This window comes from Trichosurus vulpecula, chromosome 5 (assembly GCF_011100635.1).
Source record: "Trichosurus vulpecula isolate mTriVul1 chromosome 5, mTriVul1.pri, whole genome shotgun sequence".
NCBI lineage: Eukaryota > Metazoa > Chordata > Mammalia > Diprotodontia > Phalangeridae > Trichosurus > Trichosurus vulpecula.
The window spans coordinates 164,630,933-164,658,160 of record NC_050577.1 but is presented as its reverse complement, the minus strand read 5'-3'; the positions used below and the strand labels follow the sequence as shown (position 1 = coordinate 164,658,160).

Sequence of the window (27,228 nt, the reverse complement as noted above, 5' to 3'; positions counted from 1 at the left end):
GGACTCAACGCACAGACGAGACCGGGATACAGCAAAACGGGGACTTTGCCTTGGGCGTTGGGGCTGGCGCTGGGGGTGGGTGGGGGGGGTACCTTCCTTCCCATCGTCCCTACTCTACTCCTCACGTCAAGATGCTCACAGAGAGGATTACCCTGGCGACCGAGTGGAAGAAAATGATCAGGTTTGGGCTCTGGACTCATGGGGTCTAGTTATGTTGAAGACCAATTGTGTGTGTTTCTCCTTAAAAGACAAATCAATCTCTGCAGGACTGAAGAAGGGACTCTATTCCTCTTACTTCCCCAGGCCGCTGGTCCCGCTGCAGATCTGTGTCTAAGGTCTCATATCGTCTCGGAAACACACCCATTGCTAAAGAAGCTAGGGGAGGGGAAGGGCCTTGGATGCAACAATTGAGAGAAGAATGAAAGTTTATTGGGTGCGGCTGCCGCTTTGATTTAAATTTGCTCAGGTTTAAAGCCCCGCAGAGCTTTGGCTTCTGTGCTCTGTGGACGTCTCGTTTACTCCCGCACTCGTTAGGAAATAGAGTGGGAGGGGGAAGGGCACCCTTGCAGCTTTCGTAGTAATGCGGGAGCCTTTGGATGGTTTTTAGAAAGTGCACCGGTATTTACTGCTTTCGAAAGGCTGTAAACGACGGGGTCCAGGTAGGGGACATATTCCTGCACTCTTTTCTTCCATATATCTCGAGTCCAGAGCCTCAGAGATTTCCCGTGGGACTCTGGGACAGAAGGAGAAAGACGACTTGATAACTTATTCTTGGGATTTCAGAAAGAAGCCCTTTGGAAGGAAGGGGCGCTATTTACTCCTACCCCACCTTATTGGGGGTAGGGTTTGTGGCGGGAGGGCGGGGCAGGGTTATTGAAAGGGTAGTGCCTTTCAGTACAACTTTCTTCCGAGGACCTGTTGGCCGCATGGTGTTGTTACTTCCCACCCCCTACAGCAGCATCTCGCCTTGAAGAAGGAATCTAAAGTTGGAGGAAATGATCTCCGAACCTGGCATTGAGCGCCCACCTTAATAGCCATTCTCCTTTCCAATCAATAGTTCTCCGCAATGAGTACCTTAAATAGCCAGCACCCTGTATCGTGGGAGTAAAGGCCACTGGAGACGGAGATGACTCTGTTTTGAGAGCCGATTGGAGTGAACAAACAGCTGCTTTTAAAAGGGACAAAAAAGGGGAATATGGAGGACTTTACCACTAGGACCTATGGCACCAGTGGCCTGGACAACAGACCTCTGTTCGGAGAAACTTCGGCAAGGGTGAGCCCGGGTTTTGGTTTTTCTTGTGTTTGTATGCCTTAGCTGTCTGTCTGACATCCGTCTCTGCGGCCTGACTCAGTGGCAGTCGATATGTGGAGATGGAAGGAGTTTTCTAATCTGGGAGTTCCCCAAAGCCCAGGGTTAGCCCTTTTTGCCTTGTATGTGGCCGGAGGGCTGCGGGCTTCCAAAAAGGCTGTCCTATCATTACTCTGGAGAGTTTCATTTCCGCTTCAGGTCTCTGAAAAGAGAACCACTTTGAGGAAAAGGTTGGCCCAAATCTTTATAGATGGAGGTGTAGTGGGGGAGGGGAGGAGTAGAGAAAGTTCTCTGTTCTCACCTGCACTTGAGTGGAGAGCTAGTTCATTTAGGGAAGCTGGGTAGATATTTTTCACTTCCTCCTCTACAGCGGAGGGGTGGGGGTGTCCTTCCTTTCCGGAAAGTACATCAAGGGTTTCTAAGCCCAGCTTTTCACCAGGTGTAGTTTACACCCTGTGTGGGGGAGGGGGAAAGAAAGCCCACAAAGAGATTCGTTGTTTGCTTTTGGTTCCTCTTTCCGTAGAATTAGATTGGAGGGTACTTTTGGTGGCCTCAGATCTTCTAAAGTACCCTCACTTGCCTAAGCCCCCCAGTGTATTTGGTAATCCACTACTTTGGGATGAAGTAATGGGGTGAAGTAGTTAGTAAAGGAATATTTCCTTAATTTGAGGGTCAACATTGTGGGAATAAGATGAAAGGAGAATTTTGGGATGACTCAGTTCAGGGAGGGATTAGAGAAGAAGGTCCCAGAAATAACATTGTAGTGGAAAGAGCACCTGCCTTGGAGTCAAACCTCACTAGACATATTTGTAATCTTGGGTGTCTTGGAGAGGCAATTCCTTCACCTGTGAAATGGCTATAATACTTGTATCACTTACTTGAGGATGTTAATTTTAAAACAATTGCTTTATCAAATCTAAATTATTAAATCGACACAAAGGCAGATTGTGTGTGTGTGTGTGTGCATGCATTAATTTGATGGAATGGTCCAACAACTTGGGGGAGAGAGCTTCGAGTGGCTACTCTCACTACTGAATTGCTGAGTAATGATGGGCAAGTTTAACTGGCCTGTTTCCTTTATATTCCTGTTTATCCATAAAGGGGCATTGATAATCCTTGCCACTAGCAATTGGTTCTAAGGTGCTTTGGGATCTTGCAGAAGGTAGGTGCTATATTCAGTTTATCACTAGTAAGTTATCTTTTTTATCTAAGTCCTCCACTGTCTTTAGGTTTTCAAGATACAACTGCATCATGATAGATAAGCTCTAGCTTTCTGACCTATTTTAGTCTTTTGTTTTATGCTTAAGTCACAAAATACACGTGGGACTGTAGCTATCAGAAGCAGAACACTTTTAAAAATACTCAGTTGTCCCTCCTCTTTCTCCTTCCTACCCTCCCTTCCCCCATGTTAGATGGTTTGGAAATGGTCTTGGTGATTTTGAGTTAAACTTCTGGGGAAATAGATTACATTCCTAAATGCAGATCAGCCAGTGAGCATATATTAAGTACCTACTGTGTGCCAGGCAAGAACTGAGAGTACAAAGAAAGGTAAAAAGCAATCACTGCTCTTAAGGCAGCTCCCAGTCTAATGGGGGAGCCAACATTCAAACAACTGTGTACAAACAAGATATATACAAGATAAACTAGATAATCAATAGGGGGACAGCATTAGCACTAAGGGAGATCAGGAAAGGCTTCTTGTGGAAAGTGGGATTGTAACTAGGACTTGAAGGAAGACAGGGAGGCCAAGAGATGGAGATCAGGAGGGACAGCATTCCAAGCTTTCAGGTTCAGTTAGTAAAAATGCCTGGAGTTGGGAAGGGGAATTTTTTTTGACATCAGGTTTTTTTAAAAAAGAATTATGTTGTCATTAATATGGCCTATTATTTTCATAGTTTTCCTAATATTGAACAAATCTGAAATTCCTAGTGTAGTTACAATGTATTTGTTTTAAGATGTTATATCCTCTTTGCTTATTTTTTTTTTCAGGTAAGGGACAGCTATTTATTTCCTTCACACACAAGCAATTCTAAATAAAAAGGAATTTCACAAGTACACTTTAAAAAAAGTTTACTATTTAACTATTTAATCTTCCTGGAATTTGTGACTTTTACATCTAAACATGGAACAATTTGCAAGTCTACTGAACGGTCATTTCATGAACCCTTGGTTGTTTTGCTTATATTTTATTTAATAGGAGATGGAATTTCTTCTTCATGGTACAGCAAGGAGGCCAGGTCAATGGATTATAGAGTGTGGGAGGGGAGGGTAAGAAGGACTGGAAAGGTAGGAATTGGAGGGGGGGAGGCATCAGGTTAGGAAGGGTTTTGAACAAGGAACTTTGATTCTGGAGCTGGTTGGGATCCACTGGAGTTTATTGAGTGGGGGTGCTGGTGGTGACATGGTCAGACATTCAATTTAAGATCACTTTGATAGCTAAGTGGAGAATGGACTGGAGTAGGGAAAAAGTTGTTGACAGATTGGATGGAGCATCTGTAAGAGAGTGAGTGTCAAGCATGACACAGGTTGCGAGCCTAGGTGCCTGGGAGGTTGGTGGTGTCTAGACAGTGACAGAAAAGTTCAGAAGGGAAGAGTTTGGAGGAAAGGTGTTGAGATCACTTTTGGACATGTATTTAAGATGTCCAGAGGTTCATGGTATCCAGTAGGCAACTGGAAATGTAAATCTGGAGTTTAGGAAAGAAGTTAGGGCTGGATAAGTAGAACTGAGAATTATCAGCATTGAGATAATTGAGTCCATGGCAGCTGATGGGATCATTAAGTAAAATAGTATAGACGGAGAAGAGAAGACAGTCCAGGACAGAATCTTGGGGGACACCCATGGTGGGTGTGACTTGGGTATGACTTGGATGAAGATCTCAGCAAAGGAGCCTTAGAAGTTGCTCTGGCACATAGGACAACCAGGAGAGAGTAATGTCATAGAAACCTAGAGAAAGGAGAAGTGGATGATCGAAGAGGCAACAGAGAGGTAAAGGAGAATGAGCCGTGAGAAAAGGCCATTAGATTTTGTATTTAGGACATCTTTTGTAACTTTGAAGAGAATGGTTTCAGTTGAATGATGTCAGGGGACAGGAAGTTGAGGCTTAAGAAGAGAAAGAGAGGAAAGGAAGTGGAGGCAGCCAATGTAGACAGCCTTCTCAAGGCATTTAGTCACAAAAGGAAGGAGAGTTATGGGATGATAGCTAATGAGAATGGGAGATCAAATTAGGGTTTTTTGAGAATGGGAGAGGTAAGAGCATGTTGTAAGTAGTAGGGAAGCAGTCAATAGATAGGGAGAGATAGAAGTTAAGTGAGAGTGGGAATGAGAGGGGGCCATCTGCCAGATGGGATTGCTGGAATGGCAAGAGGTTTGTTGGCCTTGTTGAGGAGAAGGGCCACTTTTCCACATAAGACAGGAGTGAAGGAGGAGATATTGGAAAAAGTGATGTGAGATGAGGAGGGGTGTGGGAGGTGCTCTGGCAAATGGCCTGAAATTTTCAGTGAAGTAGGGAGACAAAGTTCTTATCTGAGGGTTTGGGGAAGGGGAGCAATCAAAGTTTAAGGAATGATGAACAGGTTTGGAAGAGTAGCTGTGATAAATGGAATAGTGACTCAGGGAAGTGTAAAATTGCCTTGCCAAGGTGAGGGCCCATTTGAGATTACATAACATAAATTTGTAGTGGTTTTGTGATTTTCCCCAGCTTCATTCAGCAGGAGGTGGGAGTTAAACATTGAAGAATGAGTTCAAGTAGGTTATCAACATCCCTAGGGATTTCACCATAGGTGGAGTCCTCAAGGCCGTAAGCAGCTCAGGTGGGAGGTCAAAGTGAGGAACTGAAGAAATGGTGTTTCTCCCCTTCCGGGAACGAAGGAAACCTGATGAAATACCACCTCTTTTCTTATACCAAAAGCTAGAGATCAGTGTGAAATAGGATGAGGTTTCTCTACTTCCCAAAGAAGGCAGGAAACATGTCTTTAGATGATGAAATTATACAGAAAACTCTGCCTTTTATGTCTGTGCTTTCATTTCTCTGTCTAGAATGCTAAAACAGATAAAGTGATCACTCTCCATTGGTACTTGGCCTACATTTCTGGGGAGGAAGGATGGGTATGGAGTTATAAACCTGTGAAATTATTCATGCAGGGATCTTCTGGTGTGGAACTTTTCTACCACTGGGATTTACAACTCTTCTGTAACTTATAGGCATGAAAGAATTGCCTGGGGCATGAGAGGTTCAGCTTGCCCAAGGACTCACCACCAAGTGTTGTCAGAGGCAGAGCCAGCCCTTTCTCCATTATGCCAGGATATGCCTTTTAAAATCCAGCCCAGTACTTTATCCTCCTGCCCCTCACTCCTTTCTCTGCTTCTACCTCAGTGCTAGGGATGGGGGTGGCAGTGAGGTGGGCCACCAAGTTTCTTGCCCTTGGAATTCCATCCTAAGAAAGAGACATTAGAAGCCGTTTAGTCCAACTCCTTCACTTTACAAATAAATGGAGATCCAGGGAAGTAACATTATTTGTCCAAGGTCATACAGGTAAGTAAGTATCAGAGGCAGGATCTGAACTTGGCTGTCCTAACTCCAAGCCAGTGCTCTTTCCATTCCATTAGGACTTACGGTGCTGTTTCTGATGCCTTCCATAAACTTGGGGTTCAATTGCTTTGGAAACGGTGAAGGCAAATCCTTTAAAGCATTAGTATCAAACTCAGAAACCAAAGCTTATAAAAGGATCTCTGCTGATTGCATGTTGACACAGGAAACCACATATTAACAGTACTTATGTTCTATTGTATTTTTATTTATTTTGTTAAATATTTCCCGTTGACATTTAAATTGGTAGGGGGCCACACTTGGGAGTATTACAGTCTGAATGTGGCCCCCTCCTTGTGTGTTTAAGGCTACTGCCTTAAGGTAAAAGCCTTATCAACTGTGTGATTGAATTAAGAAAATGGCAATTAGCAAACCCTTAGAAGTTTGCCACAATTTCTAAACTTTTCATCCCTTGGCCTAAGAAAACAGTTTGCTGGTGCTCAGAGATAATTCCTGGGGTGGGGGAATGAGGTGGGAAAATAGGCTTGTTAAGTTTTGCTTATCCTGGTTATTTGGAGAGCAATAAAAAGAGATAAATAACAATATAAGATCACATATGCATTGGAGTTTACTGGAGGGAGTGATCACTGAAGTTGGGATGAAGATGGGATGGATCCTCCAGAGGATCTGACCTTTCTGTGGTCCTATTCTGCCTACCTCAATTTTTCCAATGCCAAGAAATCATACACAATAGTCGCTTTTCAGGTTTCTGATTTTTGGATAGCCACCTCTAAGGAGGAAGTGTAGGTGGTAAAGGCACACAGACGTAAACCATTTTCTGGGTAACCTTTGCTGTATTTACACGTAAGGCTCACTAAAAGAAGACTAGTGGTAGAGAAGCTTTGGAACTCTCTTGGTCATCATCCTAAGTAGCTTCCCCAGCAGCCCTTTCATGAAGTGCGGAGGTAGTCAGTCAATAAACATTTATTAAGCATTTATTATGCATCAGGCACTATGCTCAGTGCTGGGGATAAAAAGAAAGGCAGAAAGGACCCTTTGCTATTAAAGAGCTCTTATTCTAAGGGAAGGGACCACATGTAAACAATTAGGTGCAAGGAAGATAGATACAGGGTGAATTGGTGGTAGTGTCTAGGTAGGCTACAAAGGACCCCCTTCTCCCCTGGGAAGCTCTTTTAAAAAAATTAAGTTTCATTGATGTCTTTTGATTTTAAGCATAGCATTTTCCATATACTGCCCTTATACTCCATAAGCCTACCTTTGTAACAAAAACAAGAAAAACCAAACAACACAAGGACTCCATCTGACATGTAGGGTCCATTCTCCAGCCCTCATCTACCACCTCCAGAAAGGAAGGATTGCTTTTCCTCATCTGTTCTACAGGGCTATGACTTCACACAACATTTTGCTTCATCTTAGTATTCTTTTTCATTTCATGATTATAGCCATTTTATATATTGTTTTCTGGTTCTTCTTTTGATCCACGTAAATATGTAACATCTTATGTTTCTCTGACTTTCTCATACTTATTGCTTCTCGATATATTTGTAGTGCAATGATATTTCTTTATATTCATAAACCGTAATTTAGCTATTTCCAAAATGGACACCCATGTAATTTCTTTCTTCCTTTTTTGTAACAAAAAGAAAACTCTTGGAATTATTTGTTTAGCTGTTGACAATCCAGCTCATCAATCAACCAAATCCTGTTGAAGGATTGTTTTTATTTTTTGCCTTGGGGGTACCCAAAATTTATTTAATTGATTTCAAAACACCCAAACCCTCATCATCCATAACATTTCGCATGGACTCTCTGCTATTGTTTTTAATGAGAATGTAGGGTGTGGTGCCACTTGCTTTTTATTTGCAAAAATATTTTATCGATGGCCCTTTTTGAAAGTATTGGTGTCATTTCTCTTAGATTTCTCCCTCTTTCCTGTTATTCCCTCCCCTCCCCCTGCCCTGCCCAATATAGAGTCAAGGACAAATCAACACATACTCTATAACTGAAAATGTATGTCTGTGTCTCATTGTGAACCTTTTATCCACCACTTCTGGGAGGTGGGAGGCATTCTTCATCAGCCTTCTGAAGTTATGATTGGTTCCTGAATTGATTACAATTCGGAAGTCTTTAAATATTTTCCTTTACATTTTTGTGGTCATCATGTAAATTCTTCTCCTGAGATCCTGCTTATCAGTTTTTACTATTTTTCCCAAGTTGGTCCAAATTACTATTTTTTTTTCTTACATTGTAACAGCCCATTGCATTCATACACCAGTTTGGTACACTACCAACTACATCCATTTTGATTCGTCTTTTGCTACTAAGAAAAGTTTTTCCCCCAATATTTTTTCACATGAGCCCTTCTATTTTTGACCTCCTCACTAGTCTATTAGTGAAAGTAGTAGTAGTTGTTGTTTAGTTGTTTTAAGTTATGTTTGACACTTCATGACCCCATTTGGGATTTCCTTAGCAAAGATACTAGAGTGATTTGCCAGTTTCCTTTTCGAGCTCATTTTGCAGATGAGCAAACTGAGGCAAATAGGGTTAAGCAACTTGCCCGGGGTCACACAGCTAGTAGTTGTCTGAGGCCAAATTTGAACTCATACAGACTAGTCTTTCTGACTTTAGGGAAGCTCAGCACTCTATCCACTGAGCCACCTAGCTGCCCGGAGAAGGTAGTACAATCTATCAAAAAGAACAATGGAACTAAAGTTGGAAAACCCTGGATTTGAGTGAGTCCTGGGTCTGTGACTTCTGTCTTACCCCTTAATTCGAGCCTCATTTTCTCCAAATGTAAAATAGTCATAATACTTGTACTACATCTCTGGGTGACTAAGTTGAAATGTAAAATGCTTTATATGGGTAAAGCTATTTTATTTTAATGTTATGTGGGACATATTTATGTTAGATAACTGGAGACTGAAAACATCTGTAACTTCCCTGGTTCCTGATTAGAATCAATAGCCAAAACAAAGCTCCTTTACTCATACTCATGTCTTAATAGCTAGCATTTATATGGTGTTTTAAGGTTTGCGATTATTTTTACAAATATTGTCCCATTTGATACAACAACTCTGGGAGGTAGGTGCTCTTATTATCCCCATCTTACAGGTGGGGAAATTGAGGCAGAGGTTAAATGACTTCCCTAGGGTCCTATAGCTGGTAAGTATTCAAGACTGGATTTGAGCTTGGGTCTTCCTGATTCTAGGTCCAGCATTCTTATTGTTCATTGTGCCACCTAAAAACCTATGGTTTTTAGATGTAGTATTTCTATTTTAGCAAACTACAGAAGCTTTCTAAGATTTCAGCCAAAATATCTGAGGCTTTGCAAGCCATTTTTACTGTCCTCTCTATCCCTAAGTGTGACCTCTGAGGTGTTTCTTATTGTACTTAGAAATCTACCTCTTCCAGAGAATGCAGTTCTTCTTCTTCTCCCCCTCCCCCCACCTTTCCTTCCTTCCCTCCCCCCCCCCCCACCCCTCCTCCTCCTCCTCCTGACAAAAAAGTATAAGTATTTCAGTTTGTAGAATGAAAGATGGAAAGATACCTTCCATCTCTAGGAAGAGACTGGGATTTTTCACTTTGTCTTGATCCTGTATCTTTTCCTTTCCTCTCATCTTCTGAATCTTGACTTGTAGAATAACACTCAATTCAGTTGTTTCTCTGACTAGATGTTGAACCTAATAATAGGGGGAATGATAAGACGGGACCTCAATGGGGGAGAAATTAATGAATTTACCATACGGAATGTGTGGAGAAAGAGGACTGCATTCAGTGAGGCAGACAGTATTTGAAAGTCATATTTTCCACTGTTTGGAGTTTAGAGTGTCTTGGGAATCCTTTGCCCAGGGTCTTCCCTGAAGAAAGGAGGTTGTCATTTATTTCTGTTGAAAGGATGGCACCTGACCCTGAACTCCTCTCCTCTTTTCATAGGTACTGTGGTGGGTGACATAGATTTTTTTCTTTTGGTGGCCCATTGCCTAGTTCTCTCCCATTAATTCTCACTTGCACCATTTGGCAAATGATAGTGTACAAATAGTGCTATAATTAATGCTTGGGGTGTGTGTGTGTGTACACGTACACTTGATGACACAGCTGTATTTAAGATGTTCTGCCTTCCTTTGTCAGGCCTTTCCCCTGCCTGCTTATAGAGACAGAACATTGTTCTTGGCAGGCCATTGTCTTCCCTGCTTCTCTTCAAACTAGACTTCCACTCAGGGCCTTTCCATGTGAATGATATTCCTGGTGCTGCACAGAAGAGGCTCCTTTAAGGAAATCAGGCTGGTCCAGCCATTTTCCCACTCATATAGCCCAGTCATTTCCAGAAGCATAATAAGGTGGCCTAGGAGTCACGCTCCAGGTGTGCCTTTGTCATTGACTGCCTTTGTTGCCATGGGAAAGTTGTTTAATCTTTCTGGGCCTCAGTTACCTCATCATTAAATTGAGAAAATCTGACTAGAGGATCCCTAAGGTTCTTCTTGGCTCCAAAATTCTATGATATGTATGTTTTGTGTTGTCTTTTCCCTGTCCCATTGTGTCGTTCTGACACAAGTAAGATCTTCCCTATTTTTTTTGACTCCCTAACTCTCCCTATTTTCCTGATGGTCCTATTAAGCCTAACTGGAACTATTCTAAACCAGGTTGGAGTAGGGTTGCTGTGTTACTTTCCTACTTCCAGGGTTTCCCAACAGCATTAAGAAGGTATTTACTAAATGCTAGATAGGTAGCTGGATCTTTTGAACTTCCTTTTATATGTTTCAGAGGTGAGATGGTCATGAGATCACTCAAACTCAAGCCTGGTATTTGACGCCCTACATAATTTGGCCCCAGCCTCTTTTCCCTCTTTTAATTTTAACTACTTTCCCTAATGCGACCCAACCAATCAGACTGGTCTCCTCAAGGCACTAGAGTGCCCTCTCCTCTGTCACTGAGCAGGTAAATCTGAGCCAGCTGAAGTCCTTCTATTGGTAGGAAGCCTTGTCCCATAACCCAAAGCCATGATGAGGTTTTCCTTCCCTGAAATGATGTAGTGCTTAATGTTTCTCCCATTCGGGTGGTCCTTGTAATTTACATACACAGCTGTTTTGGCATGTGTGTGTATTTATTTGCTTTCCAGCAGGCTCATAAGCTACTTGAGGGCAAGGACCATGTACAGTGCCTTACACATGGCAGGCATTCATAACATTTTTGGCCAGGCAATCGGGGTTAAGTGACTTGCCCAGGGTCACATAGCTTGTGTCTGAGTGCTTTATTCACTGTACCACCTAGCTGCTTCTATAACTGTTTCTTGATCAAGTTTATCATCCCTCACTACTTGTAATTCAACTGTGCCACCTCATGTTTGTGGCTGTATAGAGACACCCTTTCAGTTTCTAGTACACAAATTTTCTATTTGCATTCTCAGCACATAGCATGGCACTTGGTATATAGTAAGCCCTTAATAAATGCTTTTGAATGCATTTCTAGAACTGGATCTAAACAATATGGATTAGGTGTTCCAAATCTTTACAAAGTATTCTAATGATTTGTAAAGACTAGACTGTGTGGACGGTGGTCCCAAAAATTGCTATCAGTGAGCCTCCAGGGCAGACCTGTCACTATTATGATGTGACTGAGGCTTTTCCTCAGGGCGCTGGTAGATGGTTTGCTTGCCTGTCTCTTGAGCCTGTTTTCTCCTACCACTGTACCCTCTAGCTTTGGCCTCCCCCATCCCTTTTGTGGGGTTGGAATTTGAGGGTAGGCCTCCACCTCCCCTGGCGCAAGCATCTCTGTCTTGGGTCCTGTTCTTACTAGGTTTGGTGAACTCATGCCATGCATTTCACAGGGGATGCCAAGGATTAAGGTGATACCACAGTACTCTGACCACGGTGGGATCCCACTGCATCTGGGGGTGAAACGGATAGAGTGCTGGGCCTGGAAAGACTTGAGTTCAAGTTTACTCTCAGATACTCGCTATCTGTGAGACCCTAGACAAGTCACCTCATGTCCATCAAGTTAGCTTCACTTTGCTCCACTGTACATCTTGAATGCAGCGATACCTGCCTCCCAAGGCTGTTGTGAGAATCACCAATATTCATAAAAGTGTCTAGCACAATGCCTAGTACACAGTAGGTGCTATATAAATGCTCATTCTCTTCTTTCCCTCCCCATGGCCTTCCTGCATACCAGGTGAGCTCCCTTTACCCAAATAACTGAATTTGACGCAGTCACCAGAATTCCAAGTTACAGATTTAGATTCGGACTCAGTTACAGTGTCGAAAGGGGATCATAAAGGTCCATTTGCCTTTTTAACAAGAGCCACAGGTAATCTTATGGGGAGATGTATTATGTCACAGCAGGACCTCTTGGGAAGATGGTAGTTTATTCCTGATACTGTGATACTAATTTCCACTTGTTTTGATATACTAGGGGATGAGATGAGGCTTCCCAAGTGTGCTCTCTACTTTGTGTTTCCCTCTATTTTGGCTAAATAAAAATGTTCCTTTCCAGCAATGCTGGTTCTAATCTAGGAGTTAGTCTTCCCCATCCCCCTCCTTCCTTTCCCTCAAATCAAGGTTTTAGCATATAGTTGTATAATGGGCAATCAGTTGATGAACATTTATTAAGCACCTGCTGTGTGCCAGGTACTGCCAAGCACTGAGAATATAAGAAGAGGCAAAAGACAGTGCCTGTTCTTAAGGAGCTTGTAATCTAACAGAGACAACATGCAAATAAGTATATACAGGACAAACTTGTGCAGATTGTGTTAGTGTAGGTGGTTCCCCAGTGGAATGAAGTGAGATACTTGTAGGTATTAGCAAAAGGAGGTTTACTTAGCCATAGTATAGAAGGAACATTCAACAAGGACACTGCAGTCACTTAGAGTAGAAGGGCTGCCCTCTTTTCCCTGTCTGGTTGGCTGTGGAAGGTATGGGGATAGAGTGGGCCTTTTTATGTCTTGCCTTCCCCAGGAAGCCAGTTAGTATGGCTAGAAGCCACCAAAGGACATATAATTTGTAAAAAGTGCTTAGCACAGTGCCTAGCACATAGTAGGTGCTATGTAAATGCTTATTCCTTCCTTTCCTACCAGGAAGCTACATCAAGGGAGGTAGCAGCTTGAGCCTTAGCCCGATCAAGGGCCAGTAAAGCCTTGGTACTGCTTGGTCAGTTTCAGGTCAACTAGCCTGATCAAATGACTTGGGAATGGTTAGCAGTCCTGCTAAAAGTTGGAATCAAAATACTCCATTCAGTCCTATGCCCTTTGGGACAAACCTGCCTTAGGATCTTGGGTTTAATTTGGGAGGTGTATAAGCCTAGCAGAAGCAAGGACTTGTGGGTCTTCCTCATGGACTTCATCTTGGGAATCCTGAGGTGGAGGCATTTTAAGCGTGGAGAAGACTTCTGAGAAACATGATAGTTGGTCTCAGATATTCAAATGGCCAGTTTAATAAGGAAGAAGGCCCCATAGGGCAGAATCAGGAACAAAGGGAGAAAGTTGCTCAGAGGAGAATATAGGCTTGCTGTCAGGAATAACTTCCTAAAATTAGGACTGTCTAAAAGTAAAATAAATGACTTGCCTTGAGAGGTGGTGGGTCCTTCTCCTTAGAGGTCTTCAAGAAAACGTTGGATGGTCACCACTTGTTTGTGTTAGAGCAAGGATTCTTTGCATGTATTGGTTGGGATGGAAGGTTGCTAATGTCCCTTCCCACTATCTTATCTAGTGATTGTCCAGTTTCCTTTTTCTTCTTCCTAAATGGGAGCTGTTCTAGGGCTGTTGGCTAGCTGAATGATGTGGGGTCAAGGAGGGATGTGACAAAAGTAGAGAGGCTTATTGTTTCAGGTGGCAGCTGAAGCCATGGACTGGAAGAGGGTTGCACTGCCACCCTGGCTTCCTTCAAATCCCAACTAAAATCTCATTTTCTACAGGAAGCCCTTCCCGACCCTCTTAATTCTAGTGCCTTCCCTCTCTTAATTATTTCTTATTTATCCTTTATATAACTTGTTTGTATTTATTTGTACGTATTTATTTGCTTAGTCCATTAGATTATGAGCTCCTTGCAGGCAGGGACTGTCTTTTGTTTCTTTTTGTATCCTCAGCACTTAGCACAGTGCCCGGCACATAGTAGGCACTTAAATGTTTATTGACTGATGGACTTCAGGGACAGTGAGGTCTTACACTTATGGCTCCCATAGGTGAACTGTCTTTTGTTTCTTTTTGTATCCTCAGCAATTAGCACTGTGCCTGGCACATAGTAGGTACTTAAATGTTTATTGACTGATTGACTTCAGGGGCAGTGAGGTGTTATACCTATGGCTCCCTTAGGTGACCACTTCATCTTGTTTGTAGGTGTTGGTGTTTTTCAAGGACTCTGATTTTTCCAAAGAGACTTTGTACTTGGAAAGAGACTTTGTACAGGAAAGGGATGGCAGAAGAGATGTAGCAATACTGGTGCCGGTATTCTCCTTGCAACTCTGCTCCTTGAACAGACTCCCAGATAGGTAATTCTAGGAGAAAATTCAGACTGTATATGCATGTTGATGTCTTTATCCTGAGTGTGACATTTCTGTCAGGAGAAAGTATATTTATAGACTCCAAAAAATTCTGCAACTTCATACACATAGATTTAAAAATGTAAATCTTTTGGTGATGCATAATTTATACATATGCATCTTTTCCACTTACCCCTCTCAATATGTACATACATTCTAAATCTCTTATGAGAGGGTTATTTTTTTGGGGGACGAAAGGGTTGGTGTGTAACAGCCTTTAAAAAACCCCCAGATAACAAGGTAGGACGTAATTAAGTGTACTTAAATTGCCTTTCTAGCCAGAGTTGACTGTGGGTTCTCAAAGGTTATGCCAACGGAGACTCTGGTGTCAAGCTAGAATAGCTTCAGGCATGGGCCAGCCATGGACTAAGCACGTGTCTGTCATCTGAGGATCAGCCCCAGCTAAGCTTAGACTGGTGGTTCTCAGAAGCTTATCAGAAACCGGATGATTTTTTTTGTAAAATGTGATGGTAGGAAAAAAGAGAACGCTTACTAAGGTGTGAAAGAGTTGCAATCTGCATCAACAGAGGGGGCTGCTCAGGGATGAAATCACAATTTTTTTCTGCAGGGGGTGGGGGGCAGGGGCAGGGGCAGGAATAGGACCCGTGATTTCATAGGCATAGGGAACCCCTAGTGAGGAAATATCTCTACCGAAGCAGACAGACATGTCTTAGAGAGTCACCTAAGGGAACTCAGAGGGTAAGGGTTAAGATCTAATGTATATGCAGCACTTCAAAGTTTGCAAGGTGCTTTGCATACATTATTTGACCCTCAAAACAATCCTGTGGTGGTAGGTATTAGTAGAATGCCTGTTTTACAGATGAGGAAACTGAGGCCGAGAAAGATAAAGTGACTTGCCCAAGTTCACAGAGCTAGGAAGTGTCTGAAGCGAGGTTCAAACTTTGGTGTTGCTGACTCTACTGGGCTACCTAGCTGCCTACAAATTAAGTGTGTGGGCCATGGCCATGGCCACGTATCCTGTGTGTGTCAGCGGTGGGACTTGAATCTGATCCTTTCTCACTCCGAGGCCATCTCTCTGTCCACTAATCCACACTACCTCTGTGACATCGCAGGTCTTTTACTGTAAGAAAAAGGCACTTTAAATACTTCCCTCAGTTTGATAAGACGTTCAGTTCAATTCAGTAAGCATTTATTAAGTGCCTACTTTGTGCCAGGCACTGGTGCTAAACACTGGGGAATACATAAAGAGGCAGAAGAGACTCTCTGCCCTCAAGGAGCTCACAGTCTCATGGGTGAGACAACCACTGCCCTGGGAGAATAACCTTTAACAGTGAGTCTTGCTACTGAGGGAACAGGTCCCTCAAGGCTTGGTGGAGGCTAAATTCACCATATCAGAGTTCTGACTCTTAGTTCTACTCCCCCACCCCAACGTGGCTCAACTCATTGCTGGGGAAACCTAGGTCTCAGGAAACGTTTCTCAGGAAACACTGCATTTAAATTGTTAGCTTCTAAAAGGTAGGGATTTAGTCTGTGTAACTTGTTTGTCAGAGACAGCATGGCATAGATATAAAGAGCTGAGTTCAAATCCTGCGTCTGAAAAGTACTGGATGTGTGTCCCAGAATGTCACTTGATTTCTTGGTACCCCAGGCAATACTGTTAAGACTATAAATTGCTGAAAAGGGGCAAGTCTGCATTGGAAGAGGAAGTTTCTCATCCTTATGGATACTTTTAAAATCACGGGGCCAGGCCAGGAAAAAAAAAGTTCCTCCACTCCCATAAAAGCCCTCTCCCCCTACGGCCCCCGCCTATTTTACATTGCCAAAGCAGAAATCAAGTTTCCAAAGTGTTTATTATGATGCCCATTTGTAACTGGTCTTTCTGCAGCGACTTGGAGAGAAGAGAGGTAGGTAGGAACTGATTTTTGTTTCCTGGAGAATTGAAGTACCTGCGTTTTCAAAATTTTAAATGCACAAATTGAACAGCAGCATTTTCTGTCTGCACAACTAGTCATCCTTTTGCTTTTCCTTCTCACTTTAGAACACGTGAAGGATCCGGATTCCTTTTTCTTTATTCTAATCAATCCTCATTTCTGATAAGAGGCAGAGAGAAGATAAAGCCGGGAATGAGAGTTTGTCTTTCGGTTTCTCTTTCTCCCTCCCAACCTTAGCACCTTTCCCTTTGTGGAAGGGGATTTCTTTAGCCGATGGAATCTGACCAGGGCTGTGTTTCTGCTGCAAAGGAAGCTTTCTACTTATTTCTTGGCCCTTCCCTGAGATTGCTGAGTTGTAGCATCAAAAGGAGGGTTTCCTCATCTGGGATTGTTGCAGCCACCCGTGAAACTATCAATTGTCTCTCCTGAAACAAATGTCTGAAGTCCAGACATTTTGTAGCTGCCCCAGTTGTGGACAGGCCAATTGAGCTGCAAGCCACCCGGTCCTTCCCTCCGCAGTACTGTTGGTATTGCTTTAAGAACAGTGGAACCTAAAAAATCCAGTGTCATCTGGCCAGAAGCTGGTTGGAGCAGCCACTTTGTCAGACTACAGGGCTGAGCTGGCCTGGGTGCTACTAGGAGCTATCTACATAATGCAGCAGTGTGCTGGACGGGGCTCTGATAGGCTCTGTTTCTTCCAGGAAGCTGAGATTCCTAGAGTTTCAGCTTCTAGATTATTTGAATGTGGTAAAAAAAAAAAAAAAAAAGAAATCTAAAACCTAATTGTGAAAGGAAAACTGAGGAAAATTCTACCAGATACAACTATTCTCTAGACTGTCTTTCAGGGTAATATTGGAGATTACATCCTCAGCCCTTCCCCCAAACCCAGGTGGGGAACCTGCAGCCTCGGGGCCACATGTGGCCTTCTAGGTCCTTGGGTCCAAGTTTTACAGAACAAATCTTTTTATTAAGGGGATTTGTTTTGTGAAGTTTGGATTCAGTCAAAAGGCTGTGCTTGAGGACCTAGAGGGCCACATATGGCCTCCAGGCTGCAGGTTCCCCACCCCTGCCCTAAACCCTCCTTTCTCCAAATATGAAATAGCCCAGTGAAAATTATCTTGCCTGTTCATAGGATTCTAGATCGATAGCTAGAAGGAATCTTGGCGGTCATCTGGTCCAACACCCTCATATTACAGATGAGGACACTGAGACCCAGAGAGTTTAAGCGACTTGCCCAAGATTTCACAGGTTGTGAGTGGCATAGCCTAGATTCCAATCCAGATCCTCCGACCCTGAAGCCAGGACCTTTTCATTTGTTAATAAAATGTTAATGAATTCATTAATGAAAACTTGTTAATAAAGTTCTGGGAAAAGTTAGAACAAGGTGTTGTGTGTAAAATAACAGCGAGACGAGACCTGGGTTCAAGGTAAATTTAAGCATGGATTTATTGGCCAAGTGCGCAACTACCTGGAGTTCATACTCAAAGTACACTCAAATCAGGCAGCCCCGAACTGAGGGACTACAATGCTTATAAAGACAAAAACCACAATCACACAATTAGGGAGGGTCGCTAGCAGAAGCAATGATGTACAGAAGCAAAGATCAGCCATTGGTTGGTTCCATCAGCTCAGCGCTAATTTGGGAATATGGTGCAAGGATACAGGGGTGCGACCATCTTGTGACAAGGGGGTCCCTCTTAGGTCATGATCAGTTTCCTATAACTGGGTGGAGGGTAATGGGTGGAATTTCCCAGAAAGTAACCCCTACTTGATCAGTCTGAGTGGAGGGACCTAGCTTGGTCCAAAGAATAGTTGTCCCATAACCCAGGGTGGGGACTTTATTTGGTAACAGCGGGGGTTTCTCCTTAAGATAAACTTGTATGATGCTGATGTAGAGAGAATATACAGAATGCTGAATCGTGAGGGGGGTGGGGGTCAGGGGACTAGCCTTGGGCAATCTTCCCAGAACTATGCCTTAAGCTGTTTCGAGCCATTTCAGGGTGTAGGGCAGAGAAAAAGACAAAAATATAAAGGGGATTAATGGTGGGCTCCATTTGGGTGTAACAAAGGGATCCAGCCTTGGATCAATGACTGTAATCTTGGGAGATTTTTGTCTGACCCATCTGGTATTTTTTTCTCCCTTAAAAAAAAAGTTTTGATGCCTTTTTAATTTTGGTCATTTGCATATATACCCACTCTTCCCTCCCTAACAAAGAAGAAAAAAACAGTTAAGAAAAACCAACCCATATGTGGCATTCATTGGAAGCAACATTGCACACCCGTGCTCCCCCACCCTCCAAAGGAAGGAGCATTTCTGCTGTTTCCCTAGACTAGCACAGGAGCTAGGGAATTCCAGGACTATGGGTCTGATCTCCTGTTGTTGCTAAGGTCTCACTTGATCTCCTGCCCAACATGGATCTGGCATGGTGTACTGTGTAGATTAAATGAGATCATACGCGGGAGAAAGAATTTTGGAAAATGGGTTATTACATCTTACTCTTGGCATAGCTCTCCTTCCTTTTCCCATGGAGTTCTCAGTGCCAGTGTCATGAGTTAGTCCTGTGTTCTGGAGGCAAGATGATTTCAGGGAACCCCAGGGCAGGAGGCTGTTTAGAATTCTGTTCCTGGAGGTTGTTTCCAGGTCCTTTAGGATGCTCCGCTGAACCTGTACAATTAGGCTTGTGGCACTCTTTCAAACCACATTCTAGAGCCAGAAGCTGGAACTCAGCAACTGTGGAAGACCTCCTGCTTAGGAAGTGGCTGCACAACCCTATCTAAAGACAGGGAGAGATTAGATGGCAAATGCCTCCTTGCAAAGATGAGGGAAACAAGGCCCAAGGTCTCGTTTAACTGGCACCAGAACTGATGGCCAGTCTAGGGGTCTTCCCACCACACCTGGTTCCTCCTGATTTAAGACTCTTACATCATCCTGGAGCTCCTCGGTATAGCGGAAAATGCACTTTTGCATTAAGAAGCTCTGAGTTTGAGCCTGCAGCTCCTGGAATGTGGAGCAGTCCAGTGGATTAACCTTTGAGTTGGCATTTTTCTTATCTCTAAAATGGGGGTGATAATACTTGTACCATGGACATCCCAGAATGGTGGAACCAAGTACTTTGTCGACCTTCTAGCATCTAAATAGGAGTAAAGATTGTTGTTACTACCGTTGTTGTAATTAATATGTTTAGGCTCTGGAATGTATGGGTGGAATGTTTAATTCCGTATGGGCTGCCCCTGAGTATACACAGGGGACTTTGCTGTCCTTCACTTAGCTTCTTGCAGGTGGGGATCCAAACAGATTCTGATCACCTGTCATGATCCTCGGGAGTAAAACGGAGTTACACGGTTTCCAGAAGGGAGAGTAAGTGGTTAAGTAGACCAGGACTCTGGCTCTTCTCCCATGTGATACAATGCAAAGTCAGAGGACCCTGGTTCAAGTCACTTTACTTTTCTGGGTCTCAGTTTACTCAAATGTAAAATGAGGGGAATCAGACCAGATGTTCTCCACGTTCCCTTTGATGCTGTGATTCTTACCTTTGTGTAAAGATATTTGATATGTGGGAGGAGGGGGGCTTAACTTTGGGTAGATTGGTAGGAAAAGAATAATTTCTTGGAGGATTAGACTGCTTTTGGAGATTAGCAGGATATAATACTGGTATGATGGAAGGTGGAAGATTTGGAGTTAGGATTCAAATACAGATCCTCTTTCTTTGCCATTTTCTACTTGTGCAATCCTGGTTAACATCTCCCGGCCTCAGTTTCCTCATCTGTAAAATGAGGAGTTTGGATCAAATGATTCCTAAGGTCCCCTCCTAAATCTGTGATTTATTGAAAAAAGCCCCCCTACCCCTTTCAGGGCAGCTGGTGGGGGCTGGGTATGAGGGGAAGAGGAAGGAAAGAACCTAACAAGGAAGGTCCACATGGAAATAAATAGTATTTTAGCTTAATGTGGTTTTATTTTAAAAACAAAATGATCTAAGTGTTGCTTTGTTATAGTAGAAAGAATTTGGAGTTCTAACACCTGGGGTTTAATTTCTACTTTTGTTTACTCTCTGTGGCCTGGGGCAAATATTTAACTTCTCTGGATGTAATCTTTTTATCTGTAAAATAATACACACACACATATATACATATATATATGTATACACACATATACGTAGGTGTGTGTATATATCTTTATCATTTGATCCTTACAACCCTGTTAAGTTCTATTGTTATTCCCAGATGAGGAAACGGAAGCTCAGAGGTTTGACCAGGGGCATACTTAGCTAATAAGCATCTGAGGAGGGAGTGGAACCTATGTCTTCCATATTTCAAGACTAGCATTATATTCACGGGTCCTTTCTAGCCCTTAATGCTCTGATGATAATGACTTTTAAAAAAGGAGAACATAAACATTTTGTTCAGTAAGTATTTAAAATCTTCATAGGAAAAATCTAGTATTAAGTGATCTGTCCTTGCTTCTCCCGACCACCATCTATATAATCCTGGGTTCCTTCTCCCTGTTCTTGGGAACAGGCAGGTGCCCAGCTCAAAGCACGATGACATAAGAGATACCGAAGGAGATGGGGTGGGATGTTCCTACTTGAGTTCTTATCTGTCTATATCACTTTGCTTTACAATATTTGTTTTCTTCTCACAACACCTCAGAGAAGCAGGTGCTAATAGTCAACTCAGTTTACCAAAGCGAAAACTGAAGGTGAGAGTGAAGTAACTTGCCCAGAGTCACAAAATTATTACCTATTGGAAGAATTCGAACTCGGGTCTTCCTGACTGCAGTTCCAGTGCTCTATTTACTGTCATCACCAAGCTGTAAGACCTTAAGCAATCTAGATTATTTCTCTGGGTTGGCTTCATCTGTCAAGCGGACTGTTTGGATTAAAAGATCTCTTAAGGTCTTGTCCATGTCTAAAAAAATGCTACCTTACCAAATATTTGGTGAAAGAATGAGAGGTAGTAAGCTAAGACTTAGCTTAAACACTTGAAACTTGTGCCAGGATAGGGCATTTCCCTTTGGGTCTGGTAATCTTATAAACTCTAAATCTTCAGGGAAAGAGGGAAGAGAATTTAAATGAGGCCTGAACAACCTGCAGCCCATGGGCCATAGCTTGCAGCGTGTCAAAGGATTTTGGGCAGGCCTGGAAAAATGTAGAGGAGCAGCCCGGGGCTACAGGTTGTGCAGGCCTATTTTTAAACCTTTTGTTTACATTACAAAGGGCCAGGATTCCTAAAAGGGGTGTGCTGGGGCCTCCTACATATGCCTTTTGAAGTCCCCTCGTTGAACCCACTTTTCTGCTCCTCCCCCCCATCCCCCCATCTTCTCGAAGTTTCCCTCACCTGGTACCGGCATGCCTGCCTCCTTCCATCTTCCCAAAGCTGTTATCCTTCCATATGTCTCCCAGATACATGTTTTAAGCTGTTCCTCTGGGACTAGCCTGGATAAAATTAAGGTGTCTCAAACATCTCCTTCCTCTCTTTCCAGGATCGTGTCATTAACTTAGTTGTTGGCAGCTTGACATCCTTGCTGCTTCTGGTAAGTGTGGGTTTTTTGTTTTTAAAATTATGATGTAGACCTGAATGTCCCACTCATAGTTCTGGACTTGCCAGAATGCTGAATGAATCAACTTCCTCATTAAAGGCACTGCTACAGGGATCTAGACCATAGCTAGCTAAACCAATCCTTTTTATCCTAATTTAGCTGGTAGTAGCTAAGCTGGGGGTACTTTTGATTTCCACTTCCTTTTCCTGGAGACCACAAATGGAAAGTGAAATAGCCCAAAGGAGAAGCCAAGGGCCTGAGGCATCCCACAAAGGGAATCATCTGTCCTTGGACAGTGAGAGGTAGGGTTATGGGGAAGGGGTCTGCTTTGTTTGTTTCCCTAGTTAATTTACAAAAGGGATATTTTCCTTCTTTTTCTATATCCCAGGTTACAGCTTTTGGAGGTGTCTTTGTATTAGCAAACGTAGACCAGAGGTTCCATATTTGGCATCACTGCCCCCTTTTCAAAAAATAAAAATTACTCAGCACCCCCCTAGAAATATACTTTCTTTAACTTCGGGGGGGGGAGGTAAATTTGCATCATTTAAAAAAATAAAATATTTTTTAAAAAAAATGATGCATCTTAAATTTAACAATCTATTGCAAATTTGTGTTTTTTTTCTGCACTGAAATTTTGATGACACAATATTGCTTCATGTAACCATATAGTATCATATTGTAAACAAGTCCTTACACACACATATTCCTTCATGCTGGACCTTCCTGCCAATGGGCAACAGGTTCACCTGCCAAACACTTGCATGTTAAGACCTGTCAGATGACTTGACCACTGTTTGGTTATAACTTGCATTTTGTGTGTTTATTTGGAACATAATGTAATCTCCACAACTTTAACTCTGTTACACAACAGATGAAACATGTGCAAATGGTTTTTCAAAACTTATCTTCTCTTCTTTCTGTATGCTTCTACCAGCCCCTTATTTTTATTCAATGCCCCCTCAATAGCACCTGAGGCTGCTACCATCCCCTCCTGGATCATTCCAGCGCCCCCCAGGGGGCAGTATTACACACTTTGGGAACCTCTGATTGTAGACTGTGTTGGGGAGCGTGGGCTAGGATAGAACATACCCTTTATAATCATATGGAAAGTTACCCCATATTCTAGAGTCAGAGGAAGCACCACTTAAGCCCAGCTGAAGGAAACTGAAAGCTATGATTGATACCCCATCTTTAGCTTTAGGCCCTTCTAAGCCTTTATTTATTGGGATCATCTCTGGTCAGTTTATCTCTGACTTTCCTTTTGAGCGAGGGATGGCAAGGGGCCATCACATTTCTTTGGCAAATGGCCTCTTTGTTCTCCCTACACAGATAAAGGTGAATCTAAATAGGTGTTAATGGTGAAATCAAAATGAATTTGGCTGGCTGCCATCACTTGGCTTTTTTGAGGGTGAGGGTGGAGCTGGGGAATGGGGTTTGGTGTGGGGTTAAGTGTAGAAGAGTGATCGTATTAGGGGTGAGGGCTGATTCTCTTTAGGATGCCCCGCAAGTGTCTAGCAAATATATATGAAAGTGACTTATAGGAAGCCCTTGCCTCTGTTGATTTTCCTTGATGGAAGCATTCAGAATAAATAGAAGTTAATTTCAAGCGTATTTGGATCCAGTCCCATCAAGGCAGGGGGAGGGGAGAGGATATTATGTGGGTTTCTTTTTTTCCAAATTGCTGTAAGCCCTTAACACTTAGCTCCCAATCTGTTGGTTAAAAAGGCTAAGGATTGGAATGGTTACAGCTTTCATCATTTTTATTCCCTGAATTCTAATGTAACCAAATCTTTGAGAGTTATTTCAAAGTACTATCCCTTTTTTTTTCACATAGGTAACTCTGATCAGTGCTTTTGTGTTCCCTCAACTACCTCCAAAACCACTGAATATATTTTTTGCTGTTTGCATCTCCTTGAGTTGCATTACTGCCTGCATACTTGTAAGTATGATTTGGAATTTTAAACAAAGCTTCTCTGACAAGTCCTATTCAGTTTTTGTGGGCTTGATGCTGTAAGGATGTAGGGTTTCCTGATTCTGGTTTGGTAAGTGGAGATAATAATACATCATGTATTTCCATTAATATTCCATTTCCATAAAAAAAATGTCACAATTCTCAAAATCAGTGTTAGTTTGAAAGAAATCGATCTTTGGAGGGGCAAAGGGGAATTTCCCATAGTATTTGAATTGAATCATTGCTTTAGTGCTATAATATTATTGCCTAGGCCTTTAAGGCAGTAACATCCCAAGTGGCTCCCAATGTACAGGGTTGATTATATAGCCAGTAAATTAGAACATAATCCTCTTTACCAAGCCTGTAGTGAAGTCCAAATGAATGGGTTATTATGCCCTTTTAAGAAAAGATGATGCATTATGGGTAGTATGAGCTTTGTCTTTGTGAAAAAGAGCCTTTTGCCCTTCCTCTTCCCAGTCTGGCATTTCAAATACCATTATTTTCTACAAGAGCTCTGAGCAGATCTCCCAAAATGGAACTGCTAATGTTTGAAGTTTCTGGCCAGTTTTACCTGCCAATGCTACCCTTATTGGCAGGTTTGACCATAAAAGCCCTTCCCAATCAGACACATACATACCTCCCAATGATAAGTATTCCTTCAAGAAAGGTAATATCAAATCATTCTGTTACTTGCCACTTCTACTGCTTACATAGGGTTAGAAATATTGAGATACAATGATCGTTGTTTGGATAAATAAATTAGGTGTCATCTACTCAAGGAGTCAACACACCTGGCTTCTAGAACTTGGGAGGGATAAATACGGCATAGTTTTTCAGGTAGACATTATGCCCTGCCCTTTCCAATTTTAAATCCTCTTGAAATGTGACACATAGCTGGAAAAAAATGGAGTCATCAGTAATAAGGTATGTTAGTGTAAATGCATGCCCAACGGACACTTTTTTTTTTTGTTATGGCTTAGTATCCCAGACTAATCAAATGATTAATCAAATCTAGCCCATTTTCTGAGACTCAATTTCTGCTTTCACCCAGGCCTCCTTATTTTGAATGTTTCTAGGAAATATGAGTTGCCACTTTCTAGAATACTCCCTTAGCTCTGAGAAATAATACACTTTGTTTCAGCATTAAACTCTGGAAAATGGGTATAGATGTGAGTAGGTGCAGGCATTATCTTAAAAGCATGTTAAGTAAGTCTTCATGCTTATAATGTATTTGAGTTGGAGAAGGACACTGGATATATAAGCACAAGGTTTAAACACTTCTGTGACTGTAAGCTAGAGAGAATAAGATAGTACAGAGTCAAAAATCCCATGCTGTAAGATCAGAACAAAACAAGTTATTTTTCCTCACCCATGTGGGTCAAAGTGGGGAAGGAGAATTAATTGCATTCTGAATTGTGGTACTAAAAATATTTAACCATTGATTCTTCACCTAATTTAATTTCTTCTTCCTCTTCCAATCCCTTTTCTTTAGATCTACTGGTATCGGCAAGGAGATTTGGAACCGAAATTTAGAAATCTAATTTACTATATCTTGTTTTCTATCATCATGTTATGTATATGTGCCAACCTGTACTTCCACGATGTGGGAAAGTGATGCTGCCAATGAATAAAACTAAGACTGTTCTCAGCTACAAATTAGGAATCTGAACAGAAATTCTGGGTAAAATAAACTGAAGATGAAGCAAGATTGTGCAGGAATTCAATACATGATTTTCATGTTAACTGCAAATCTAAATTCCCTCTTGTTTGGGAGCTAAGACGTGACATTGTGCTTTTCCTTTTCAAAGAGCTGATGTTGCACTTAGGAACATTCCACACATATGGATTCAGAATGGCACAAGTTATTTTCACTTTTGAAATATTACTTTTTTTTTTTTTTTTTTTTTACAATCTACTATAGCACTGGGAGGGGGTTATGTAACAAAAAACATCTTAGAGCTCTAAGACAAATATTCTTTTATTTCTGTTAAACTGAATATACAATTATTTTGTTCCCTATGCAACCAACCATTGCTTGTAACTACAATTTAATTTCACATTAACAAAAAAAGCACATTAGATGGTAAAAAGACAAACTCTGATTGTGAAAATTTAATTACAATAATAAATAAAATAATTTATACAAGGGTTTTTTTTTTTTTACTCTTCTCTAGGGATCATACTCATCAAAGCCTTATCAGTCAGTCTTGTCTTGGCTAAAATGCTTCTAATGTAGGAATGACTTCTTGATTTGTTTCCTTCTCCCATTCCACAAGCCAATTTAAAAACAAACCCCTGAGCAGGAGAGGCTGCTATGCTATACCTCCACTTGACCACCTGTCTCCCATATACCATCAGTGATTCTATGTTGCCTTTAGTAACAAATCAGCTAAGCAATAGCTGCCTGGTATCCTGGGAAGGCAACATCATCACCCCTTTGGAGAGGCTGAATAGGCCACTTTTATTGTAGTCAGGGCAGTGGCTTCTCAAAGGTTGGAGTGTGAGAGAAAGACTACTCTCATCCAAGTTTTTTCCCTTTTTAAAAAACAAGTGTACTTGTTTTTCTTCGATATCTATTAATGCTTTTATGACCAAACCCAACTCATTAGTGATGGGCCAGTCAGAAGCAGCCTTCATGAAAGGATGCAATCATCTTATTTTTTATTTTTTATACAAGAGATGTCCCAACCAGGTGTCAAACACTAGTAAAACAGGTAGAAATAATGCATCTGTATGAAGCCACACAGGTATGCAAACTTTTCTCTGAAACTTAACCAGGTACAAACTTGGAAGCTGGAAAGGCGGCCTCCTCTGACTTCTCATAGTTAAGTACCCTTGCTCACTTGTTAGGTTTTGGTGGTTCTAACTCCTTTCTCAGGACCTGAAGTGAGCAAAATCCCTTGCTGATGGCTTCACTGGCAACACTAAATGGAACGGATCTCCACAACCAAGAACCCCCATGCTGTAAGTTAAAGTGGGCCTCAGGCAATCGTGTACTCATGAATGAGGTAAAAAGTCTCAACAGCAACAACAGCATACATAGCTTAAGCATTGTAGCTATTTTAAAACTATAAGAATGGTAAATTAAGCCTATGTAGGGGTTCTCCCGTCTCTGGAAGTAGTACCAGCACAGGGTTTTACTGAGTGTGTACTTAATGGCAGCTGACCAAATCTTCAACATCCTTTGAGTCTTCTGAAATAGGGCTGTCCAAGGATGATCCAATAATATGTGATTCTTCTTGGTGATGATGCAGTATGGGATCTGTAATGGGTGATATATTAAGAATCTTAAAAAAAAAAAAGGCACCTGTGCTGTTTACAAACCCTGAAGCTATTCAATGATATTAAAGCCTGGTGGAGAAAGCACATTTTTTCTACCAAAATGTTAGTAAGTGCCTTTGAGTCATCAGGAATTAAAAACGTTTTCCTGCCACAGCCTACCCATAATATTTATAGTTTTGGGA

General features: G+C 42.0%; 2 protein-coding genes across 7 annotated transcripts in view; one reads left to right on the top strand and one right to left on the bottom strand.

The window, feature by feature from the left end:
- Positions 1-107: 107 nt before the first annotated feature.
- Positions 108-25,907, top strand: TMEM243 (transmembrane protein 243). The gene is made up of 4 exons (XM_036759262.1): positions 108-1,273; positions 21,757-21,807; positions 23,648-23,752; positions 25,257-25,907. The coding sequence occupies exons 1-4, from the start codon at positions 1,196-1,198 to the stop codon at positions 25,377-25,379; spliced, it is 357 nt and encodes a 118-aa protein (XP_036615157.1). The 5' UTR covers positions 108-1,195; the 3' UTR covers positions 25,380-25,907.
- Positions 25,725-27,228, bottom strand: part of DMTF1 (cyclin D binding myb like transcription factor 1) — a 60,564-nt gene continuing 59,060 nt past the window's right edge. For 2 of the 6 annotated variants that reach the window (XM_036759258.1, XM_036759261.1), the window contains one exon: positions 26,899-27,026. In XM_036759258.1, coding sequence (XP_036615153.1) covers positions 26,917-27,026 — 110 coding nt within the window. In that variant the 3' untranslated portion in view covers positions 26,899-26,916. Of the gene's footprint in view, positions 27,027-27,228 lie in introns of all 6 variants that reach the window. The other 4 variants (XM_036759256.1, XM_036759259.1, XM_036759260.1 and 1 more) reach the window with 4 other exon arrangements.

Coding starts and splice junctions, on each gene's coding strand:
- TMEM243 (XM_036759262.1), top strand. CDS start 1,196: ATGGAGGACTTTACCACTAGGACCTATGGCACCAGTGGCCTGGACAAC. Junction 21,808..23,647: donor TGACATCCTTGCTGCTTCTG/GTAAGTGTGGGT, acceptor TTTTTCACATAG/GTAACTCTGATCAGTGCTTT. Junction 23,753..25,256: donor GCATTACTGCCTGCATACTT/GTAAGTATGATT, acceptor CCTTTTCTTTAG/ATCTACTGGTATCGGCAAGG.